Genomic DNA, 20428 nt, shown 5'->3' with positions numbered 1-20428 from the left:
CTCTAGAGATCTAAAGTACCTTCATTAAAAGGGGATTACTTTTATGATACCTCTCTACTCTCTGATCTACTTCAAAATCAAAATCATCAGAGACTTATGATACAGAATCAGACAGCGTTCATTGGATAGTAGAATTAATACAGTTCATTAATACAGTCATAAAACTAAATAGATGAATGTGGCCTGCACCTTTATCTACTTATGTACTATGCATTAATCATTGGGTAGAGTATTCACCGAGAGCCAAGAGTAGAGCTTTCAAACACCTTGTTTTACTATTTTTACTAAAGTGCTTTTTATGGTATGAGTAAAATAGATCTGGCTGAAATGCTCTTCCAAGCTAACTTTCCCCACTTTGTTTCCCAAATGAAATTGGACCTTACTATGTGGTCATAATGCTATATCCCCTAGACAGTCCGTATCAATGCTGTCCAAATGAATATCTTGCCCAGTCTACACATGTGCAGATCTAATTTCAAACATGGTGCCATCCAGAGGCAGCTGCAGTGTTCCCACGCCGAAGATGAGCTGAGGGGGGAGCCACAGGTAGGAGAACCAGAGCCCGACCATGTGACCAGCGGGTCCGATATGTAATAACTTAATAGTTCATCACGAAATATCAATGTATCATGGAATTTCCCAATAATGTCTGACAGAGGTTCCTGATTTATTACTAAAGTTTTTAGAACATTCTGCAAAGTTTTGGGAATTGTGTTGTCTTTTTCTTCCTCTTACCATCCTGGAAGCAATGGCCAGACTGAAAGGACTAATCAATACTTAAGATCTCACATATCTGTTAATCAATCTGATTGGGCTAAAACTCCACTTCGAAAATTTTGAACTGAGAAATTTGATTACGTGTCAATGTAAATTTTACATTTTGGGTTATCGTTTAAGTTTTAGACACACTTTTATATAATAAATATGACAAATGTATTGGTGACATATGTACACAGTGTATAGGAATTAGTATTTGTTACCAGTGGGTCCACATTTTTGGTGTTCCTCTTTATCCTCTGGAAGGTGTGCAGATCACCTTTATACCCATATGTATTCCGGAAATAGTGACTTGTTTACTGACTGGAATGGATCCAACAGATTAATCTACACCCATCCTGCCCAGTAAGAGGGGGATATTAGAATAAATAGGGTTAATTTTAACTTTATACGTGCTTGGTTAAACCCACAAGTCATTCATAGATATAAATGTATTTACGTTATTTACACAGTTGCTTATTAGAATAAATTACAGAGAGAAAAAGGAAGAAGAGGGGGCAGAATTTATTTTATAAAAAACCACCATATATCATAATAAAATGGCAGTAATACTTATATTGTGTGTTAGATGTCATAGCCGTGGGTGACATATCATTGTGAAAAGAGGGTATAGCCTAAAATGTAGAAGGGGCATTATTAAAAAACGTTCTGCCAATTGCATACACATTCCTAGATACACGTCTGGTTAGATTCTACAGCTGAATTGCAGTCAATTTTCATCACATAGTAACAATATTATATATTGTTAATATATGTCACTTAAGCTCAGTGTTTACCATTTTTAATAACCAGTTCAATCTCTTCACTTTATTCTGGCTGATTTAGTTCAAGGTTCATGTATACGTAACCTATAACTCTAATGGGGAAATTCAATTGTCCGCGTTACGGGTAAAAGTAACTCGACCTGCGCATTATTACCGTTATTAAGGTAATAATGCACTTAATTACCGTTATTACGGTAGCTTCAATGCCGGCCTTTAGCTCGCAGAAAGCCGGGTTAAAACTACCGTAATAACGGTAATAGGGTTAACGCGGCGCTAATTTGGGGGGAATTGAATTCCCACTAAGTGTTATTGTTTAATAGTGATATAAAAGCTGTACAAATGATACAAATATGATTAAACAGTAGACTGGACAATCATACACAATAAATCTGTAAAAGACTGTCCTATAATACATCAGTCTATTAGGCTGTCCACAATCATATGTCTGACTTCTTTATTATCAAACTTGGCTGTGCTCCAAATATTAGTCTTACAATTACAACAGATATGGATTTAGCTGGGGTGTCTGGCAATACTGTAAGATGAAACTGGCTTTGTATGATTTGCAGAGCCATAGATCTTGCATTTCTCAGATGATTTAGCAAGTCCTGCTGGTCATCAATAGATTTATTGTCTTCACTTATCCTCATAATAGTGGTAAATAGTTTAATATATTATCTTTCTTCATACTGCACATACTGTGGTGTCTACGCAAATTGGGATAGACTCGATGATGTGTTATCCATTTATACAGAGAAGAGTTCAGGAGAGTTGTTAATTTCTTCAGAGTAAGATCATTTCTCCCAGACCACCTGTGTCTCCTCCGTGCTCAGATTATCAGTCTTCTGTGTTTCAGAGACTTCACTCTGCAACAATGTAACAATGTATTATTGGATTTGTGTAACTTCACAACAATGTATCATTATATTATTGGATCTGTTGGATCCTGGAACAATGTAAGAATATATTTTTTAATCTGTGTGACTCAGCAACAATGTAATAGTTGATCTGTGGCACTCTGCAATAATGTATTGGTGGATCTGGGTGACTCTAGAATACTGTAACAATGTATTATTGGATCTGGGTGACTTCAATTTAAAAAAATAATTATGAAATCTTGGTGACTGCAACAATGTAACAATATTTGATTGAAGCTACATTAGGCCAGTGATGGGTAACAGGGCCCTCAAGTCCTTCCTGCTTTATACCCTGCTGGTCTCAACTCTTATTCTCTGCATACATTCTCTATAGTCGAGAATAACTGAGCCTTGCATATCATGTGGTCGTCTCCACAACAAGGAGATCATGCAGCTCCCACAACATATCTGATATCAGGGGAGGAGGATCATTCAGTCGATACCACAGGATCTTTCTCCATGGGAAAGAGTTGTTTAATTCCTGCTTACTTTATTAAAGCAAGGTGAGGATTTTGTAGGCATGCTGCTATTGGTCACTATGATTATTTATTATGCTCATTTTAGTGCAAGCACGTTTGGAAAACAAAAAAAGTTAAACTCTAGTAAAAAAATACTCCTCAAACTTTAAAGACTTTCCCAAGCCTAATTATGCATGTAGCAATGTGATATTGGATCTGGATGAAATTGCATTAATGTAACAGTGGAATAATGGATTTGGGTAACTGAAACAATGTAACACTATATTTTTGAAAGTAATATATTACTGTACATGAGTGGCCCTGAACCAATGTATTATTGGATGTGGCTCAGAAAAAATGTAGAAGTGTAACAATATATTATTAAACCACTCAGCTCTTGGACATTGACGATCTCTGTTATAATAAAATAAAAGTAAAAATACTAGACTTACTAATTTTAAGTTAATTGGTACAGTACTGCCCGACACAACCTCAGACTCTGATTTCCTAGAACGGAGCCTGTGGAAGCCTCTACTGTACTCGTCTCTTACCTGTAAGTGTGACAAGAACAAGATTATAATTACAATCAGAGACAAGGGAGGCTTGGTGGTTGGTCCAATTATTGTTCATCACTGGACAATATGTCAGAACTATATAGAGTGTAATTATAACAGAAGTGTAAAGAATTATGAGAGAGAAAACATAATATTTTTGGAATCAGTGCTATTAAATAACATCATTATATTCCTTCCTATTGGCTCCTACTGTTTCTCTTCTCCCCACCCTCTAGAATGTAAGCACAAACGGGCAGGGTCCTCTTCCTTATGTCTTGTGTTTGGCCACTACCCCATCCATACTTTGTCAGGTCCGCTGCTGATATTTGTTTGGGTGCTTTGATGTTTGTTTCCTATATGTAATATCTGTATTAACTCCAAGTTCTGATGTCATTACTATAGTACTCATTAAGAAGACTGTCTATTATAAATAAAAGTGCACCTCAGTTATAAATCATTATGGATATTAGAAGTAAAGTCAGATGCCTGTGATATGTAATAGCACTTGACCTACAGTGTTTATATGGCTGCCCAACTCCTCTAAGTCTTTCTATATATATATATATAAATTACAGTAGAAAGTGCAGTATAATATATATAGTATTCCTCTCTTTATCATATATTATTATATTTTTCATTTAATGACAAAATGAGCTCTGTGAATTAATGTACAGTTGCTCCAGTTCCACTCAGCTTCCAGGAACAGTGCAGTAGAAGTAATTATGCCTTAAACACAGTATAATGAAAGCTCTTTGTCCCATAACCTGGCGGTTGAGCAGACAATGTACGAGGAAGATGTAGACTCCCTGGAGACTATTGCAGATGGTGAAGATGTAAGACACAATGAGGGCTCCATCCCCAAACTGAAAGAGGCCGATAATCCAGGTACAGCCCAGTATGAACAGCTGAGACAAAGCTTTGAATGTTAGCAGTCTGTGGATAGAGAAGAGTTGACTGATTTTGGAACTTTTTTCAGCACAAAGCATAAAAAAAACAAATTTGTTATGTATCCTGTAAATATACATTCACAGGATACATAACAAACACAATCATGTGTCTAACTTTCTTTCACATCTCTTGACACTTGTAGGTACATAATTCTTGTTGTCTCTCAATTGTGGCCAATTGGCCATCACCATATCCAAGATTCTGAGAAAAACAAGTTTGTATGCCTATATCACAGGAATAGAAAAGTTAGCACAGACAAAACAAACAAGAATATTCTTGTTAGGACGCACTGTGAGCCTCGTTTTCCACTTTGGCGGAGAAATGCATTGTTAGGTGAACTTTGCCCAATGCCTAATGTAAAAAATAAGTTTTAAACACAAAGTGATACATGTAATGGAGAATGTCTTACTATCCCAATATTACTCATGATTAATTTAAGATATGAGGCTAAACCAAGCATTGTGTCAGGTTCTGCAATGGCATGAGCTTGGATTTTCATGGGACATTTGCAGTTTTGCATATTCCACCTCTTCAGATATTTCTCCCTTCCCACATACCTAGGGGCACTTCTAGTATGCAATGTAGGCATACAATTTGTAATGCACTAGGCGCACCGTCTGTGTAAAACCAAAGCAATCTGTAGTGGACTAAAAGATATCTTATTATGTGCCTCCTAAACCCTTACATGCAAACATTTTTCAATATGAGAGTCAAATACAATACATTCAACCCCCAAACTGAGTGTCAATATTTAACTGTGTGATAATGGTGCCTGTCTGTCTATCGATTGTGTATAGACTTTTTTTATTTATTTATATATTTCCATCCATGAATTCCCCATAATATTCTTGTTTGTTCTTCTCTACTTCCCATGATATCCCTTAAAAAGACGAGGTTTTGATAATCCGATAGGCTGGATAGGGCCCCAGTCCTTGGTTCGGGGAGGGGGGTGCAACTGTTTTTGGAGGTCCAAAATTGTGACAGGGAAAGGTGACCTGAAAACTGAAGTTCATTTTGAAATATAAGTGAATAGTTTTTCTCTAAAGTATAGAGAAATAATGAAAGGAAAATGTAGTAATGTTTTAATCTTTAGTAATGTTTTAATGTTTTAGTCCCCCGGGCCCCACGTCTCTCTTTCTCGACAACTTCGCCGCCTGGCTCCCCCACTACCTCGCCTCTGACCTCCCCTCCATCATACTTGGCGACTTTAACATCCACATTGACAACCATTCCGACCCCGCCACCATCAAACTTCTTGCCCTTTCCTCCTCTAATGGCCTCACTCGGTGGACCTCCTCCCCCACCCACTGTCTTGGCCACTCCCTCGACCTTGTCTTCTCTCTTCTCTGTGATCTCTCTGACTTCTCCAACTCTCCCTTCCCACTCTCTGACCACCATCTCCTCTCCTTCACTCTGTCCTCCTCCCCTACTCCAGCCTCGCCTAAAGCCACCCTCACTAGGCGCAACCTTGATGCTATTGACCCTTCCTCTTTCTCCTCCTCTCTTGAAACTCTACTATCACCTCTTCCGTCCCTGGCTTGTCCTGACCAGGCGTCCTCTCTTTACAACCTCTCCCTCAGTACTGCCCTTGATGCTGTTGCCCCGGCCTCCTCTATCCGCAGACGCCGCCTTATTCCTCAACCCTGGCACTCCAAACTTACCCGCTTCCTCCAAAGGTGCTCTCGCACTGCTGAACGCCCCTGGAGGAAATCTCGTTCCCTGGCTGACTTCCCTCACTTTAAATTCATTATCTCCTCTTTCTGTTCTGCCCTCTCCCTCGCTAAACAATCCTTCTTCAAGTCCCTCATTTCTTCTCAGTCCTCCAACCCCCGCCGCCTCTTCGCCACCTTCAACTCCCTCCCCCCCTCCCCCTCCTGTCCCACCCTCCCTCTTCGTTTCTGACTTTGCCACCTTTTTCTCTTCCAAAATTGAGGCCATCAGACTGAACATTTCCTCCTCCCCTCCTCCTGCCACCCTCATCGCCTCACCTCCCACAGACAATCAACTCTGGTGCTCCTTTCGCCCCACAACAGGGGAAAAAGTTCACTCACTCATTCTTTCCTCTCCTCCCTCTACCTGTCCTTACGATCCCATCCCCTCCCACCTCCTTCGCTCTCTTTCTCCCACTGCCTGCTCTTACCTTGCTCACCTCTTCAACTTATCACTCTCCTCCGGTGTAGTTCCCTCCTCTTTTAAACACACTCTTATCTCTCCCATCCTTAAAAAACCCATTCTTGACCCCACCTCTCTCGCTAATTATCGCCCCATCTCACTGCTTCCCTATGCCTCCAAATTACTTGAGCGGATTGTCTGCAGCCGCCACGCCAGACATCTCTCTGTCCTCTCCCTCCTTGACCCCCTCCAATCCGGCTACCGTCATCTTCACTCCACCGAAACTGCACTGGCCAAGGTTACTAATGACCTCCTATCGGCCAAATCCAAGGGTCACTTCTCCCTACTAATCCTCCTCGACCTCTCTGCAGCCTTTGACACCGTAGACCACCCCCTCCAGCTGCAAACTCTTCTCTCTTTCGGCCTCTCCGGACATACTGTCACTCATCCAGTGCTTTTAGTGTCCCCTTGTTGAGCCCCCCCCGACAGAGCGCCAGACATGCTGATGAAATGAAGAAGCATCCAGCAGCTTCTGGCTGCTGCTCGTCTATGTCAATGTTACACTGACAGTGTGGCGCTTGGCTAAGATGTCACAGCCAAGCTTCACACTCACAATCCCACCTGCTAAGGTAAGAAGCAGTGGGTGAGGGGGCCTAATGTGAGGGGGGGTACAACTTTTAATGGGTGGAGGGCACTTCCTCAGGTGTCCATAGGCTATCAATAGCCCTGGAAGGGATCACTAAGCTCTGGCAGCTGGGAGTTTTGAGAGTTATGTAGAGACAAAGGTCTGGGTGTAGGTCTTGGTAACTTAGAATCAGAACATGGGGTGCACATATTCTTTGTGTGAAGAATCCATTTAATAACATGAGTATTTATGGAATTTGTTAAAAGGGATTAAAAACCACATGCTATGGATTATATTGATATAGGAAGCCACCTAAGAGTGACTTGTATAATAGCACTCAGCTCGTGATCTTATAGGATTACTTTTTGATGTTACTCTTCAACAGGGACAGTAATTAAACTTGTGTGTACATCATTCCATATATTTTTATGTCTGCTCTTTTAGTGTCATACTCTGTTCTATTTCCTTGTGTCCATGCCTCTATGTTTCTGACCCAGTGTGGTGCTGCCTTTTGGACTCACCGGTTATGTTTTAGAGTGGACACATTTGAGTTTAGAGATGCCAACTTCTTCTTGAGTAGCCAGAATGTGAGGAGCAAGAGTGTGGCATTTATCTGCAGAGAAAGAGTGAGGTCAGAGGGAGTACAAGAGGCAGGCAGATAGTGTGAGAACGAGTCTAGGATTAAATACTCACAGTGATAAATACACACACTGGACCCATGAAACTCCAGACAAGATTGAGAGCCAGCCAACAACTGAAAGAGACAGAGAATATATATATATATATATATATATATATATATATATATATATATATATATATATAGCTATCTGTCACTGAGAGGGAGAATCTCAATAAGGGTAATGGAAGGTGAAAGGGAGAATCAAAAGAAGGGAAATCATTTGAAAAAAGGAGAATCCCAGGAAGGGAAATCCGCAAAGAGATGGAGAATCCCAGGAAGGGATATCAGTGAAGAGGGGGAGCTACCTTGGAAGTACAATCAATTAAGAGATGGAAAATATTTTAAGGGGAATCAGTTAGGAGAGGGAGAACCCCAGGAAGGAAAATCGGTGGAGAGTGAGAGAATCTCAGGAAAGGAAATATGTGGAGAAAGCTATAATCTCAGGAAGTGGAATCAGTGGAACCCAGTATATCAACAGGAGAACTGGCAGATCCAGACTGCCCACTCGATATTTTCAAGGAAATCTGATCTGAATGGGATATTCTCCTCCCTAATTAAGAGACTGTAGATTCTATTTGCCTGGATCCTTCTCCATTTTTGGACAATTTTTGTACTAGATTTCCATGGGTTTTATATGTTTTATTCTATAAGGCACCAATGCTGTTGGTCACATAAAACTAAAGAATTGTATACTGCGTTTATTGGTCTTATCTAAGACTTCCGCAATATTTATAGCAGGTTCAATATAGGTTGGTCCTTATTTAGTAAACCCATAACATATATATCTTTAGTTATTATTATTATTATTATTATCATTTATTTGTTGGGCGCCACAGGGTTTTCTCAGCGCCTTACATAATACGAACAGTAGACCATACAGGAGAAATGTGATTTAATGGGGTATTTTGGCACCATTACTCAAAGACAACCTTGCCTGGTCACTCTATTCTCATAAGGGAACTATAGCCTACTATTCATTTTAACCCTTATATTTGTCTCCCCAGGTTATCCCCAATGCAATGGGATAGTTTAATTTGGTGTTAGCTGTATTTGGGGCTCTTTTTATGCCCAACCAAAGACATTTTGAAACCCTCTCTGTAAGGGCAACTAGTGGAGCAATGGGCAATCTCTGGAATAATAATCAGTGGAGAGAGGGATAATCTGAGGAAAGGTAATCAAGGCTGAGAGTTAAATGAAATCAGTAGGATAATTTTAGAAAGTGTAATCATCAAATAAAGGGATAGTCTCAGGAAGGGTAATCAGTGGTGAAATGAAGAATCTCAGCAAAGGTAATTAATGGATAGAACCTGAGTAATGGGATAATATTATAAAGTGTAATCAGTACAGAACAGGATATTTTCAGGAATGGTAATTAGTGGAGAAAGTGGTAATCTCAGGAATGGAAATCAGTTGAAAGAAGGAGAATCTTAGGAAGAGTACTTGGTGGAGAATGGTAGAACCTAGGGAAGGGTAAACAGCGAGAAAGTATCACTGGGAAGGTAATCAATGGAGAGAGGAGCACTGAGAGTTAGAATACCAGGTAGTGTAATCGGTATGCTAATAAATATGAGTTGCATTACAATAAAGTTTGTTACATGTTAAGACTCACAATTTGTTATTCCTGTATCCATCTGAGCGAATTGCTGCTGTGATGACGACTATGATGAGAGGAATACCAAACCCTACCAGACAGACATATGGGAAGTAAGACCGTTGAGATGTCATGTAATTCATAGACTGAAGGTTTCGGACAGTCATGAAGAGCAGGATGCTCTCGATAGACATCCAGCAGAAGGCACAGAGGAAGAAGAAGTGCAGACTGCCTGCAATCACAGAGCAGAGGACCTGAGAGACAGACAGTAAGACAAAGACTCTGAATACAAGTTATATGAGAATCATGCAGTGCTGAACTATAGAGCTAGAAACTATGGCAGTTCTTGGAAAGAAATCAGTAAAAACATATTTTATTGTCTATTGATGGGTGTTCAATAATATTACTGATATTCTGAAAATACATTTTACAGGTTGTCCATTTTGCACATAAAAATTAAAGAAATTCTATCTGTTCTAATATCCTACTAACAATAATTTGCAAGGATACATCAAATTTTAATTTTGGTAAATCCATCAATACTGTGCTGGTTTATACTTGGGTAATTCAGTCAGTATTGATTATTTCTCAGTCTCCAAACTAATGTTTCAATGAACAGGGACAATTTTGCAAGATTACAATAAATTAAAAATTAAATTATTGGGTCTGGGACTATTTAAATTGCTAAGTTGGGGGCAGATGGAGGGATGGATCAACTCTCTGCACCATGAGAGCAGGATGTGAGGTAATGGGAGTTGTTGTCTCCGCACTGTCTAGCGTTCTTCAAGAGCAACAAAGCACTTAAGGGTTTGCTACCTTATAGGTAGCAGAGGGCACTAGTTTAGAGGATGTCCAGAGGTGGTTTATTTGCTAATGCAGCAAATAAACCCTAGAAACCACACTGATAGACATCTACAAACTAAAGATATAGAAGAAAAACACCAGGCGCTAGCTAGGAAAAATAATAAATCCAATTTCAATATTACATAACAGCAGGATATTATAAATTGCTAAAGACGAACCTGCCGCTCTCCACATAAAACTAGTACTGGAACTTGTTACTCATATGAAAATTTTGGGTCTTCACAGCTGTTCTAATCAGTGCTTTATTTGAGATTATGGTTCTATGCAATGGCTCGCTGAGCATATTATAACAAATTTAATTATTTTTCTACATTTAATAAATATGCTATTTTATAAATTTACCAGCGCTGACACTTTTTGTTTTTCCTTTCTATCTGCAAACTAAGCTCAACAAAGTCAACCCAAATTTGCTGACTGGATCGACTCATACTTCCCAATAATTTAAACAAATAAACAAACTACCAAGTCAAGATAAATCTATGCATTACCAAATGTTCTTTTCATGTATTTGTCTGTTTACACAATCAATAAGTCAATCAAAAATAAAATAAATAAAACAAATATACAGCCAGGTAAAACATTTCCATTGTACTGGTATTTTCTGAGCTCTCTGTATAAACAGCCAACTACAGCCCATTCTGGAAGATGTCATCATGCAGCTTGTGGTCAGCAAAAACTGATAGCATTGGTGTAAGTCTGATGTATTGTTGATTGTATGTAAGTAAACTAGGGATGAGCGAACACCCCCGAACAGTGCAATCCCGCCGATCGCAAAACTGAAAACGAGGCTTAACATCAGGATTACGCCGTCGGATCTCACGATCCGGATTCTTTATATTCCCCACTTGCCGCCGCCATCTTCACTCGGGCATTGATCAGAGAAGAGGGAGGGTGTGTTAGGTGTCCTCTGTCCTGCTTATGTTTTTTTATTTAATACTTGCAACATTACATACGTATCAACAAACAAAATAAACTTTACTAAGGATGGCACCAACTTATATTAAAAAAGGACCAACTAAAAAATGGCTGATTTTGCCAAACTTTAACTGAAAGAGTCCAAATAGGGCTATTTGCCCAATAAAGTCCAGTACAAATATAAAGGATAAAAACACATAAAAACAAGAAGGTGCCACCATACAAACTACAACTCAACTCATATTTCCCACCATACCCTACTAAGAAGCAAGTTGTAGGTGCATGTTAAGCCATACTTGAAAAATTTTAAACACACAAAATCTAATGGGGTGAAAAGACAGCGAGAAAAGCCACTTAGAAAGGAGGAGCACCAGACTTTGACCCCCTAAGGAGGTCTCAGACTCCGCCACAGCCTGAGCCAGTTAGCATTGGACATCCGGCGACCCTCCATGCCCCTCAATTTCCATACCTCGTGAAGAATATCTTCCACCACTACCTCACAGGGAAGGACTTTCTGCCGGATGGTGACCTGACACCGTGCGTTCCACGTGAAAAACCTGACCACTAAACTGACTAGAAAAAGTGTACAAAAATCAAAAGCCCTCCACCTTGCCTTGAATGCCCCGTAGACCCATTCAGGGTAACTAAGCCCCGAAAGGCAGGGGATCCCCAGCGACCTGGAGACTCTTTTATAAACCTTTACTTTAAAGGGACACTCGAGCAAGAAATGGTCCATAGTCTCCTCCACCCCTAGATACTCCTCCCGTGGGCAGCTACGATCATCAGCATTTCTGTGCTTAAGGTTCCCTCTTACATAAAGTCTCCCGTGAAAGGAGAGCCAGGCAATGTCCTGAAGCTTCAACGGGATTCTCCTCGAGTAAATCAAGGAAAGCCCCACCGAACTCACATCACCTGGGCAGTCTCTCAGTGACAGCAGAACCCAAAAGTGGGAGTGCAGGACTCTCTTCTCCAACTCCCTTCTAGAAGAGCTCCCAACTTCCCCCGCCCCTAAGCCCCAACGCCTTGTCACCTTCAATCCCAAGGAAACGTAGGTCGGGAGATACCCATGCCGGGCCCGGAAACTCTTAACAGTGCCTCCCCCATACCATGCACTGAGAAAGGGATCCACCCATACCTTGAATCCTCCCACCCACTGAGGAGGGGTCTCAACTAGGAGACTACTAAGGTGCAACTTCAGGAAGGTTGACATAAAGAAAAGCACAGGGTTAATCATACCCAGGCCCCCATCCTTCCTCAGTCGGTAGGTCACGGCCCGCTTGACCAGGTTCAGCCTATTCCCCCAGAGTAACTGGAAGAAAACGGCATAAACCCTAGACCACAAAGACTCCGGCAAAAGGCACACATAGCTGATGTACAGGAATACCGGGATCAGGAAGGTCTTGATCAGGTCCACCCTTTCCCGGAGAGAGTGTTTCCACCTCTTCCAGCTCACTACCTTCCGGGAAGCTTCCTCCAGCCTTAACTCCCAATTTTGCTTGGCATAATCACCAGGGCCGAAATAAATCCCTAAAATTTTGATCTTCTCACTAGCCCGGGGAAGACTGTCTGGAAGGTTGAATTCACAACCCTCCTCCCCCATCCAGAAAACTTTACTCTTTTCCTGGTTTACTAATGAGCCACTGGCCTCGGAATACCCGCAGACCAGAGTCGTTACCTCCTCAGCTTCCGCGGAACTCGACAAGAGAACAGTAACATCATCAGCGTAGGCCACTACCTTCAAGGGGCACTCCGGACCCAACAGCACACCTCCCAACGAGCTGCCACCAACCCTTCTGACGAAGGGATCTATGGCAAACACATACAGGAGGGGGCTCAGGGGACAACATTGTCTTACTCCAGAGCTGACCTCAAAGGGCTGACCCACCCAACCATTCACAAGAGGGAAGCTCTCGGCTTGTCTATAAATGGTACAGAGCCAATTCACCACCCGCACTGGAAGACCATACCACAGAAGTAGAGCCCAAAGGTACTCATGATTTACCCTATCAAAAGCCTTTGACTGATCTAAGGCTAAAAGGTACTTCCCCCACTTCTCCGCACGACACCGTTCAAAAGCCTCCCGCACCATCAGGACAGCACTGAAAGGGCTTCGGCCCTTCACCGTGCAGTGCTGAGAAGGAGAGAGCAACTGACCGGAAACCTGCATCACTCTATTAAAAAGCACATTCGCCAGAATCTTCCTGTCGGTATTGAGAAGAGCGATGGGGCGCCAGTTCTCAATACACGACTGATCTTTCCCCTTGGACAGTAAGATAAGGGCAGAGACCCTCATGGAGGGAGGCAATAAACCTCTGCCCAGGCTCTCATTAAAGACCTCCACGAGACGCGGAGCCAGGATGTCCCCAAAGATTTTAACAAACTCAGATGTAAGGCCATCTGGGCCTGGGGCTTTCTTGACAGATAAACCATCTATCGCCATCCTGACCTCGTCCACCGTTATTTCATTACCCAAGGACTCAAGCAGGCCGCTAAAATCACCAAGACCAGGAGTTTCCCTCAAAAAATGGTCCATCCTCTCTTTGTCAAGTGACTTCTCTGATAAGAGATCGGAATAGAAGGACCGCACAACACCAAGAATGCCCTCCTTCTCCTCCCTAAGGACACCCTCAATATCGCGCAAGCCCCTCACCTCCTTAGCATCCACCGAGTTCCTGCAGCTCTGAAAAGGATCGGGCGAATGGTACTTCCCATAATCCCTCTCCAGAAACAAGGACGCATACCGGTCATACTGTATCTCTCTCATCCGAGCCTTCACCTGGGGGATCTCCCCACTATCCCCCTGGCCAGAGATCAAGAACCCAAGTTTTTTCCTCAGTGCCATGTAGGTGCTCTCTTTTAACAAGTTATTTCTGGCTACAAGGCCCCGAAAAAAGCTCCGGGTCCTTTTCTTCAGCATCTCCCACCATTCAGACCTACTCCAACCTGCCTCCAAAACTGATTCCTGGGATTCAAAGAAGTCCCTAAAAGACTGTCTTATCAACTCCTCCTCTAGGAGCTTAGAGTTCAGGCGCCAAAGACCCCTACCCTTCCGAAGGGTCTCCGAAGCATTCAAGGACATAGATAGGTAAACGTGATCGGAGAACTCTACCGGCCTCAGCTCCGGAGCCAAGGTTTTCGAGCTCTCCTTAACAAAAAACCTATCTATCCTAGACCTACAACTACCTCTATAAAAAGTTAAAACCCGTGTGGTCTGGAAAATGACGAATGTGTGCATCCACCAGACCAGCCTGCCTAACCATACTTACTATAAAAAGGGAATCGCAGCCCAGAGAAGTCCTTGAACCTCCCCTTATCCTTTGTCCTAATGACGGTGTTAAAATCACCACCAAAGGGCTGTAAAAAGATATGGCTTTATCTCCATGAAGAGGCACTTCCTTCCCCATTTTGTTTGGGGACTGTAAATATTAATTAACCTCAGGTTGTGCCCCCTCAGATTGACATCTAAGACCATGCACCTACCTGCCTCAAGCTCAATGACTCGCTGGATGGTTATCATGCCGGTAAAAAGCCACCCCACCATACGGCTCGGCCGCAAGAGACCAGTAGGAGGGCCCACGCCTCCACTCATTTTTTGCTTTATGTAAGTCAGCCAGCTGACCCAATCTGGTCTCTTGCAAAAATAAAAAATCAGCCTCAACCGTGCTGAAAAAATCAAAGGCCATAAAACGAGCTCGTTTGGAAAGTATAGACGCCACATTAATAGTGGAAAATCTAATGGGCCGGGAAGCAAACAACTCACTTCTTTTTTATTTTCCTTTTTGAGTCCTCATCCGAGGAACCAAATCTTTTGTAGCTTAGGCCTGCTGGCAGAGACTCCTCCCCCCTGAGGATAACCTCTTCCCCTAAGGGGGGACTCCAACTGACCCAGACACCTTACCTACCGACCCACTATGGACTCCCAAACCCAAGGGCTCAGCTCCCAATGACCCTGCCGGACCTGAAGGAAGATCAGGGGGGCCACAGAAGGAAATCTCAGGGGGATTGGGACTTACAGGAAAAGGACGCAAGGGGGGATCCTGCTTGTGAGAAGTACAGGCCAGGTCCTTACCCAAAATTGAGTCCCTCTTTACTACAGACTCCGGGGCTTTGTCCGAGGGGCTAACCTCTATGGGATAGGCTGAGGGGGAATCCTGTGTCGGTGGGGGGACAAGGTCTTCCACAGAAGGGGGGCCAGATGGGGATGCCACCTTATCCTTCAGGAACGATCTAGCAACCTCCTTATCACTAGCCTTCCTTACAATCTTTGCCACTTCCTCCAATGGTAGATCTCGGGTGTTTCTCTGCTTCCTGCCTGACTTAGCTCTTTGAAACAAGTTACCCCCCTCATCCCTCACGATATCTCCCTCCTCCATGCTCTCCTCTTCGCTGGACAAAAACTGAAACTTGTTTGACAAAACTATCCCCTCCCCTTCAGTTCTCTTCTTTTTACCCTTGCCCCTTTGTTTACTCCATTGGCTTGCCGGGACCTTTGCTAGTGATGATGACGGTGTCACCGATGGCTTGGCAACAGGGGGGGAAGGAAGCGGAGGGGCAGGAAGCGGAGGGGCTGGACAACTAATGGGGTCCACCAATCCCACCATAGACTCGACCCTTTCCATACTTTCAGCCACCCTTACAATCTCCTCATCCGTGATTACAGTATTGTGGGCCGCATGGGGACATTTACTGAACGGGTGTCCTATTACCCTGCATAGATTACACCTGATTTGATTACATGTGCGGGATTCGTGACCAATATCACCACAGTGACCACATTTTTGTTAAGGGCAATTTTCGCTGAGGTGGCGGAAGTCCCCACACCTGTGGCACATCCTCGGCTGGCCTGGGTAGAAACATTGAATCCTGTCCCTACCAATAAAAGCTGCCGATGGTAAATGCACCAGGCCAGCCTCCGTGCACTTCAGGTCTACCATGGTGGACCAACCGCCACCCCAGACCCCATGGCTTGGATCGGGAACCTTTACCAATGGGGATATCATTTTAGCAAACCTCCTAACCCAAAACCCTAGGTCTGCCGCCGGGATGGACTCGTTTCTTACTAAGATGGTTATCTTTACACGCTCTTGGCGCGTTATGGGGATCGCCCTGTAGTTGATCCACGGATCTCTCCCCCTGCATCCACCCGACCTGTTCCAAAAAGTCTGCAGACCCTGGTAGGATACAAAACTCACATCATATTCTGCAGTGCTAACCGGGTGGATGCAGGCAAAGAGATCCGCTGGAACGAAACTAAATGAGTCCAGAAAAACCCGCAAAAAATCTGATCTACTTGGGGGGTCCTTACCCATGAATTTCAACTGAACTACGTTACGGCGTTTAAAAGGTTGTGCCCCCACTGGGCCAGGGCCCATACTCTGAATATTTACACTGGACCCTGGACCTGAGCCGGATACTATACCCGCATATGATACGACCCCCGGGAGGGGACCAAGTCCTACCACCGGGTGCTGGACAGTGACAGCCTTCTGTACAAAAATATTCCCACCAGGGTTTTGTCGTGACGAGGGGCCTGCCACTTCAGAAGCTACCGTTTGGGCTGCAGGTCTATCCAACACCACCCCACCATCAGCCAACATATTAGGCATACTTTTGGCTGTGTCTTCTATCAGAACAGCCGCCCTCCTAGCCCTGTCTGACACAGCCAAAGGCCCATAAATAGTTTCAATGATCCTATTTTGAACCGGACTAGGCACTATTATATCTGGATTATCTCCCACCTTCTTACGTTGTATATTACCTGACCCACATGTATGTTTTACTGACAGCGTACTTGTAGGTTTCTCTTCCACCCCATACATGGTATTGTCAACATCAACCATATCCACATTACCATCAATGATATCTGAAATACTGTTACTGGCATTATTAGTACTATTAACTATACCTTTATCAATAACTACATCTGTAACATCTGCAATGCCTCCTGAGGAAGTACCGCTCAACAAGCTCCCTGGGGCTGCAAGGTCTGGGACCACACATGTATTAGCAGCCTTCTCGGACCTATCACCTACTAGCACATCGGGAGCTCCAGCAGTGACACCTTCATTCACCGGCACAGATTTCATTGAAAGGCCTGCCCCTATAGACATATCATCAGAAATTATATCAGACATTTTAAGCATTGGGCCGTGAACAGCGGGTGTGCTGGCCGGGACTGCCGGGTCCGCCCAGCAGAGAGACTGCACCACAGAGGACGGCGCGGCTCCTGCCCTGTGGGCTAACACACTGGTACCCTCAGGCTCAGCCCCAGTATCAGCCATAATATTGGCAACATTAAGTCTTTCATTCACAATATTAATTTTAACATAATTCGACTTAGAGGATTCTTCCAGGCTTACCGGTCTCCGGGCCGGCACTCCAGTTCCGGTGTCCACCGGAAATGCCGCAGACGACTGGGCGCATAGGCTAGCCACCATGACTGCAGCCTGTACCTCGCACCCACCGGGAACACCTTCAGCTTCCGCCTGGCCCATCACTGACCGCTCGCCCTCCAGCACCCGGATTGAATCGTATAGGCAACCGGCCACGACCTCTTCCTCCGATTCGCCCACCATATTGGGAGGCAGCGGCTCCGAAGACACCAGGTTCGTTATTTGCACGATTGTTTTTAACCTCGTTAGCAATTCCTGCTTCTCTTTTAGGACAGCATCTAGCTCCTCAATCTCGGCTGAGATAATTACCCGGTGACGGCTGTAGGCCTGGTTTCTCTTTTTCTTTTTCCTATTTATTTTTTTGTCTAGGGCCGTGATCTCGAGTTCCAGTGCCCCTATCTTCGACCCAATCTCTAGGTCCTCCTCCTCGCTCTCCTCCGTATCCGGGAGGCAGACTGATGCAGGATCCACTGCAAATCTGGGAACCTTCTCCGTTCGAACTTCAGCACCCGATACAGCCCCTAGTTCCTTCACTACGGCCGATGCTTGGTTCTCCTGAGGCCCCTCTGGTCCCGTATTAATCATTATACAGGGATCCTCACTCACAACCTGTTGTGGTAGCACAGGCTGCAGGGTTCCAATAACCACATGAGGCTGCCTGTTAAACTTCACAGGTAGCCTTACCTTGGCCCCCAGTTTCTTCACTGGGACCTGGACAAAATCCTCCTTCTCGTGACCCCCTATATTGGACATCATACAGGGTGACACCGGCCCAGTAGTTTTAGAAGGACCAGGGACTTCATCCAAGGAGGGTATATTCATAGACCCAGAAGGGACACACACTACTACGGGGTTCAGGTCCACCGCCAAACTGGTAACTGGCCGGTAGGAGATATTGCTGCTCATGCAGGACATAGTAGGCCCAAGAGCCTGGGGGCTCTCCTCCTCTCCTTCCCCAGGTCCCTCCATCACTGGCTTTGCTGCAGGTTTTTTTCCTTCCACAGGCTGCACCGAGCCAGGAGCTTTAAATTCAGCTTTATCCTGATCACGGTCTGTTTTTTCACCCGGAGATGTTGAAGCCGGGGCCTTTCCTGCATTTTCATTAGCAGTAGCACCACTCAACCTGGGAAGCTGATTAACATGGATCCTGGATGAAACTGGGCCTAGGCCCGGGCCAGGCCCGGTAGGCAGGGGACTCTCCTGGAATGCTGCCCCAGGAGGCTCCATCAAGGCTGGGCTAAGCAAAAAAACTCTACCCTGCAGGCTTCTGGAAGTCAGAGCTAAAACAAACACCTCCTCTCTCTGTTCTGCTGAGTCCAGTGGTGCTGTGTCCTGTGCTCTGTCCTGCTGAGTTCAGTGGTGCTGTGTCCTCTGCTCTGTCCTGCTGAGTCCAGTGGTGCTGTGTCCTGTGCTCTGTCCTGCTGAGTCCAGCGGTGCTGTGTCCTGTGCTCTGTCCTGTTGAGTCCAGTGGTGCTGTGTCCTGTGCTCTGTCCTGCTGAGTCCAGTGGTGCTGTGTCCTGTGCTCTGTCCTGCTGAGTCCAGTGGTGCTGTGTCCTGTGCTCTGTCCTGCAAAGTCCAGTGGTACTGCAATATAACTAGGTTCACTGTTCCTGCAATATATAAGTCCAGTGGTACTGCAATATAACTACGTTCACTGTTCCTACAGTATATAAGTCCATTGGTACTGCAATATAACTACGTTCACTGTTCCTGCAGTATATAAGTCCATTGGTACTGCAATATTACTACGTCCACTGTTCCTGCAGTATATAAGTCCATTGGTACTGCAATATAACTACGTTCACTGTTCCTGCAGTATATAAGTCCATTGGTACTGCAATATAACTGCGTTCACTGTTCCTGCAGTATATAATTCCAGTGGTACTGTAATATAACTACATTCACTGTTCCTGCATTATATAAGTCCAGTGGTACTGCAATATAACTACGTTCACTGTTCCTGCAGTATATAGGTCCATTGGTACTGCAATATAACTACGTTCACTATTCTTGCAGTATATAAGTCCAGTGGTACTGCAACATAACTACGTTCCCTGTTCCTGCAGTATATAAGTCCATTGGTACTGCAATATAACTTTGATCACTGTTCCTGCAGCATATAAGTCCATTGGTACTGCAATATAACTATGTTCACTGTTCTTGCAGTATATAAGTCCATTGGTACTGCAATATAACTACGTTCACTGTTCTTGCAGTATATAAGTCCATTGGTACTGCAAAATAACTACGTTCACTGTTTCTGCAGTATATAAGTCCATTGGTACTGCAATATAACTACGTTCACTTTTCTTGAAGTATATAATAGAGATGGGCGGGTCCGGTTCCCCGAGAACCGAACCCACCCGAACTTTGGGTATCCGAGTACTGAGCTGAGCAGCTCGGTACCTCCCTAATTGTGCATAAATATTTCTGGCTGTCAAAAGTCATATCTGTCAGCAGTATCTACCAAAAATTTTTTAGCACTCCCCAGTGCTTTGCGCTCAGAATGAATTCAAAGCAGTCCACATATGATCAGAATGAGCAACCAGGTTCTGTCACCAGTCCTGATGTTAGTGTTCCTAGTACGTCATCTGGCCAAGGCGATGTCAAACAACAGAGTGTTTCCAAATCAGTGCAAAAAACAAAACCCCCAAAAAAATTTACTGTGTTACGAAAAAAAAGTGTTACTGAGCAAAAGTTAAGTGGCGATAAAAAAAAAATTGCCAACATGCCGTTCTACACACGCAGTGGCAAAGAGAGAATGAGGCCTTCACCTTTGGCTTTTAGTGGCAGATCCAAAAATGTTACCGACCCTACAAGTGGTGCACA

The 20428-nt window shown here is 43.9% G+C and overlaps 1 protein-coding gene across 1 annotated transcript in view; it reads right to left on the bottom strand.

Moving 5' to 3' along the window:
* Positions 1–1265: 1265 nt before the first annotated feature.
* The window catches only part of LOC142151345 (adhesion G protein-coupled receptor E3-like), a 104477-nt gene continuing 85314 nt past the window's right edge, over positions 1266–20428 (bottom strand). Inside the window, exons 15-20 of the mRNA XM_075206883.1 lie at positions 9447–9682; positions 7849–7909; positions 7677–7768; positions 4235–4403; positions 3369–3467; positions 1266–2407 (exon numbers count right to left, since the gene is read on the bottom strand). Coding sequence (XP_075062984.1) covers positions 2336–2407; positions 3369–3467; positions 4235–4403; positions 7677–7768; positions 7849–7909; positions 9447–9682 — 729 coding nt within the window. The 3' untranslated portion in view covers positions 1266–2335. The remainder of the gene's footprint in view (positions 2408–3368; positions 3468–4234; positions 4404–7676; positions 7769–7848; positions 7910–9446; positions 9683–20428) is intronic.

This window comes from Mixophyes fleayi, chromosome 4, assembly GCF_038048845.1.
Source record: "Mixophyes fleayi isolate aMixFle1 chromosome 4, aMixFle1.hap1, whole genome shotgun sequence".
NCBI classification, from domain to species: Eukaryota; Metazoa; Chordata; class Amphibia; order Anura; family Limnodynastidae; genus Mixophyes; species Mixophyes fleayi.
Note: the sequence above shows the minus strand (reverse complement) of the source record. Positions and strands in the feature narration are given on the sequence as shown.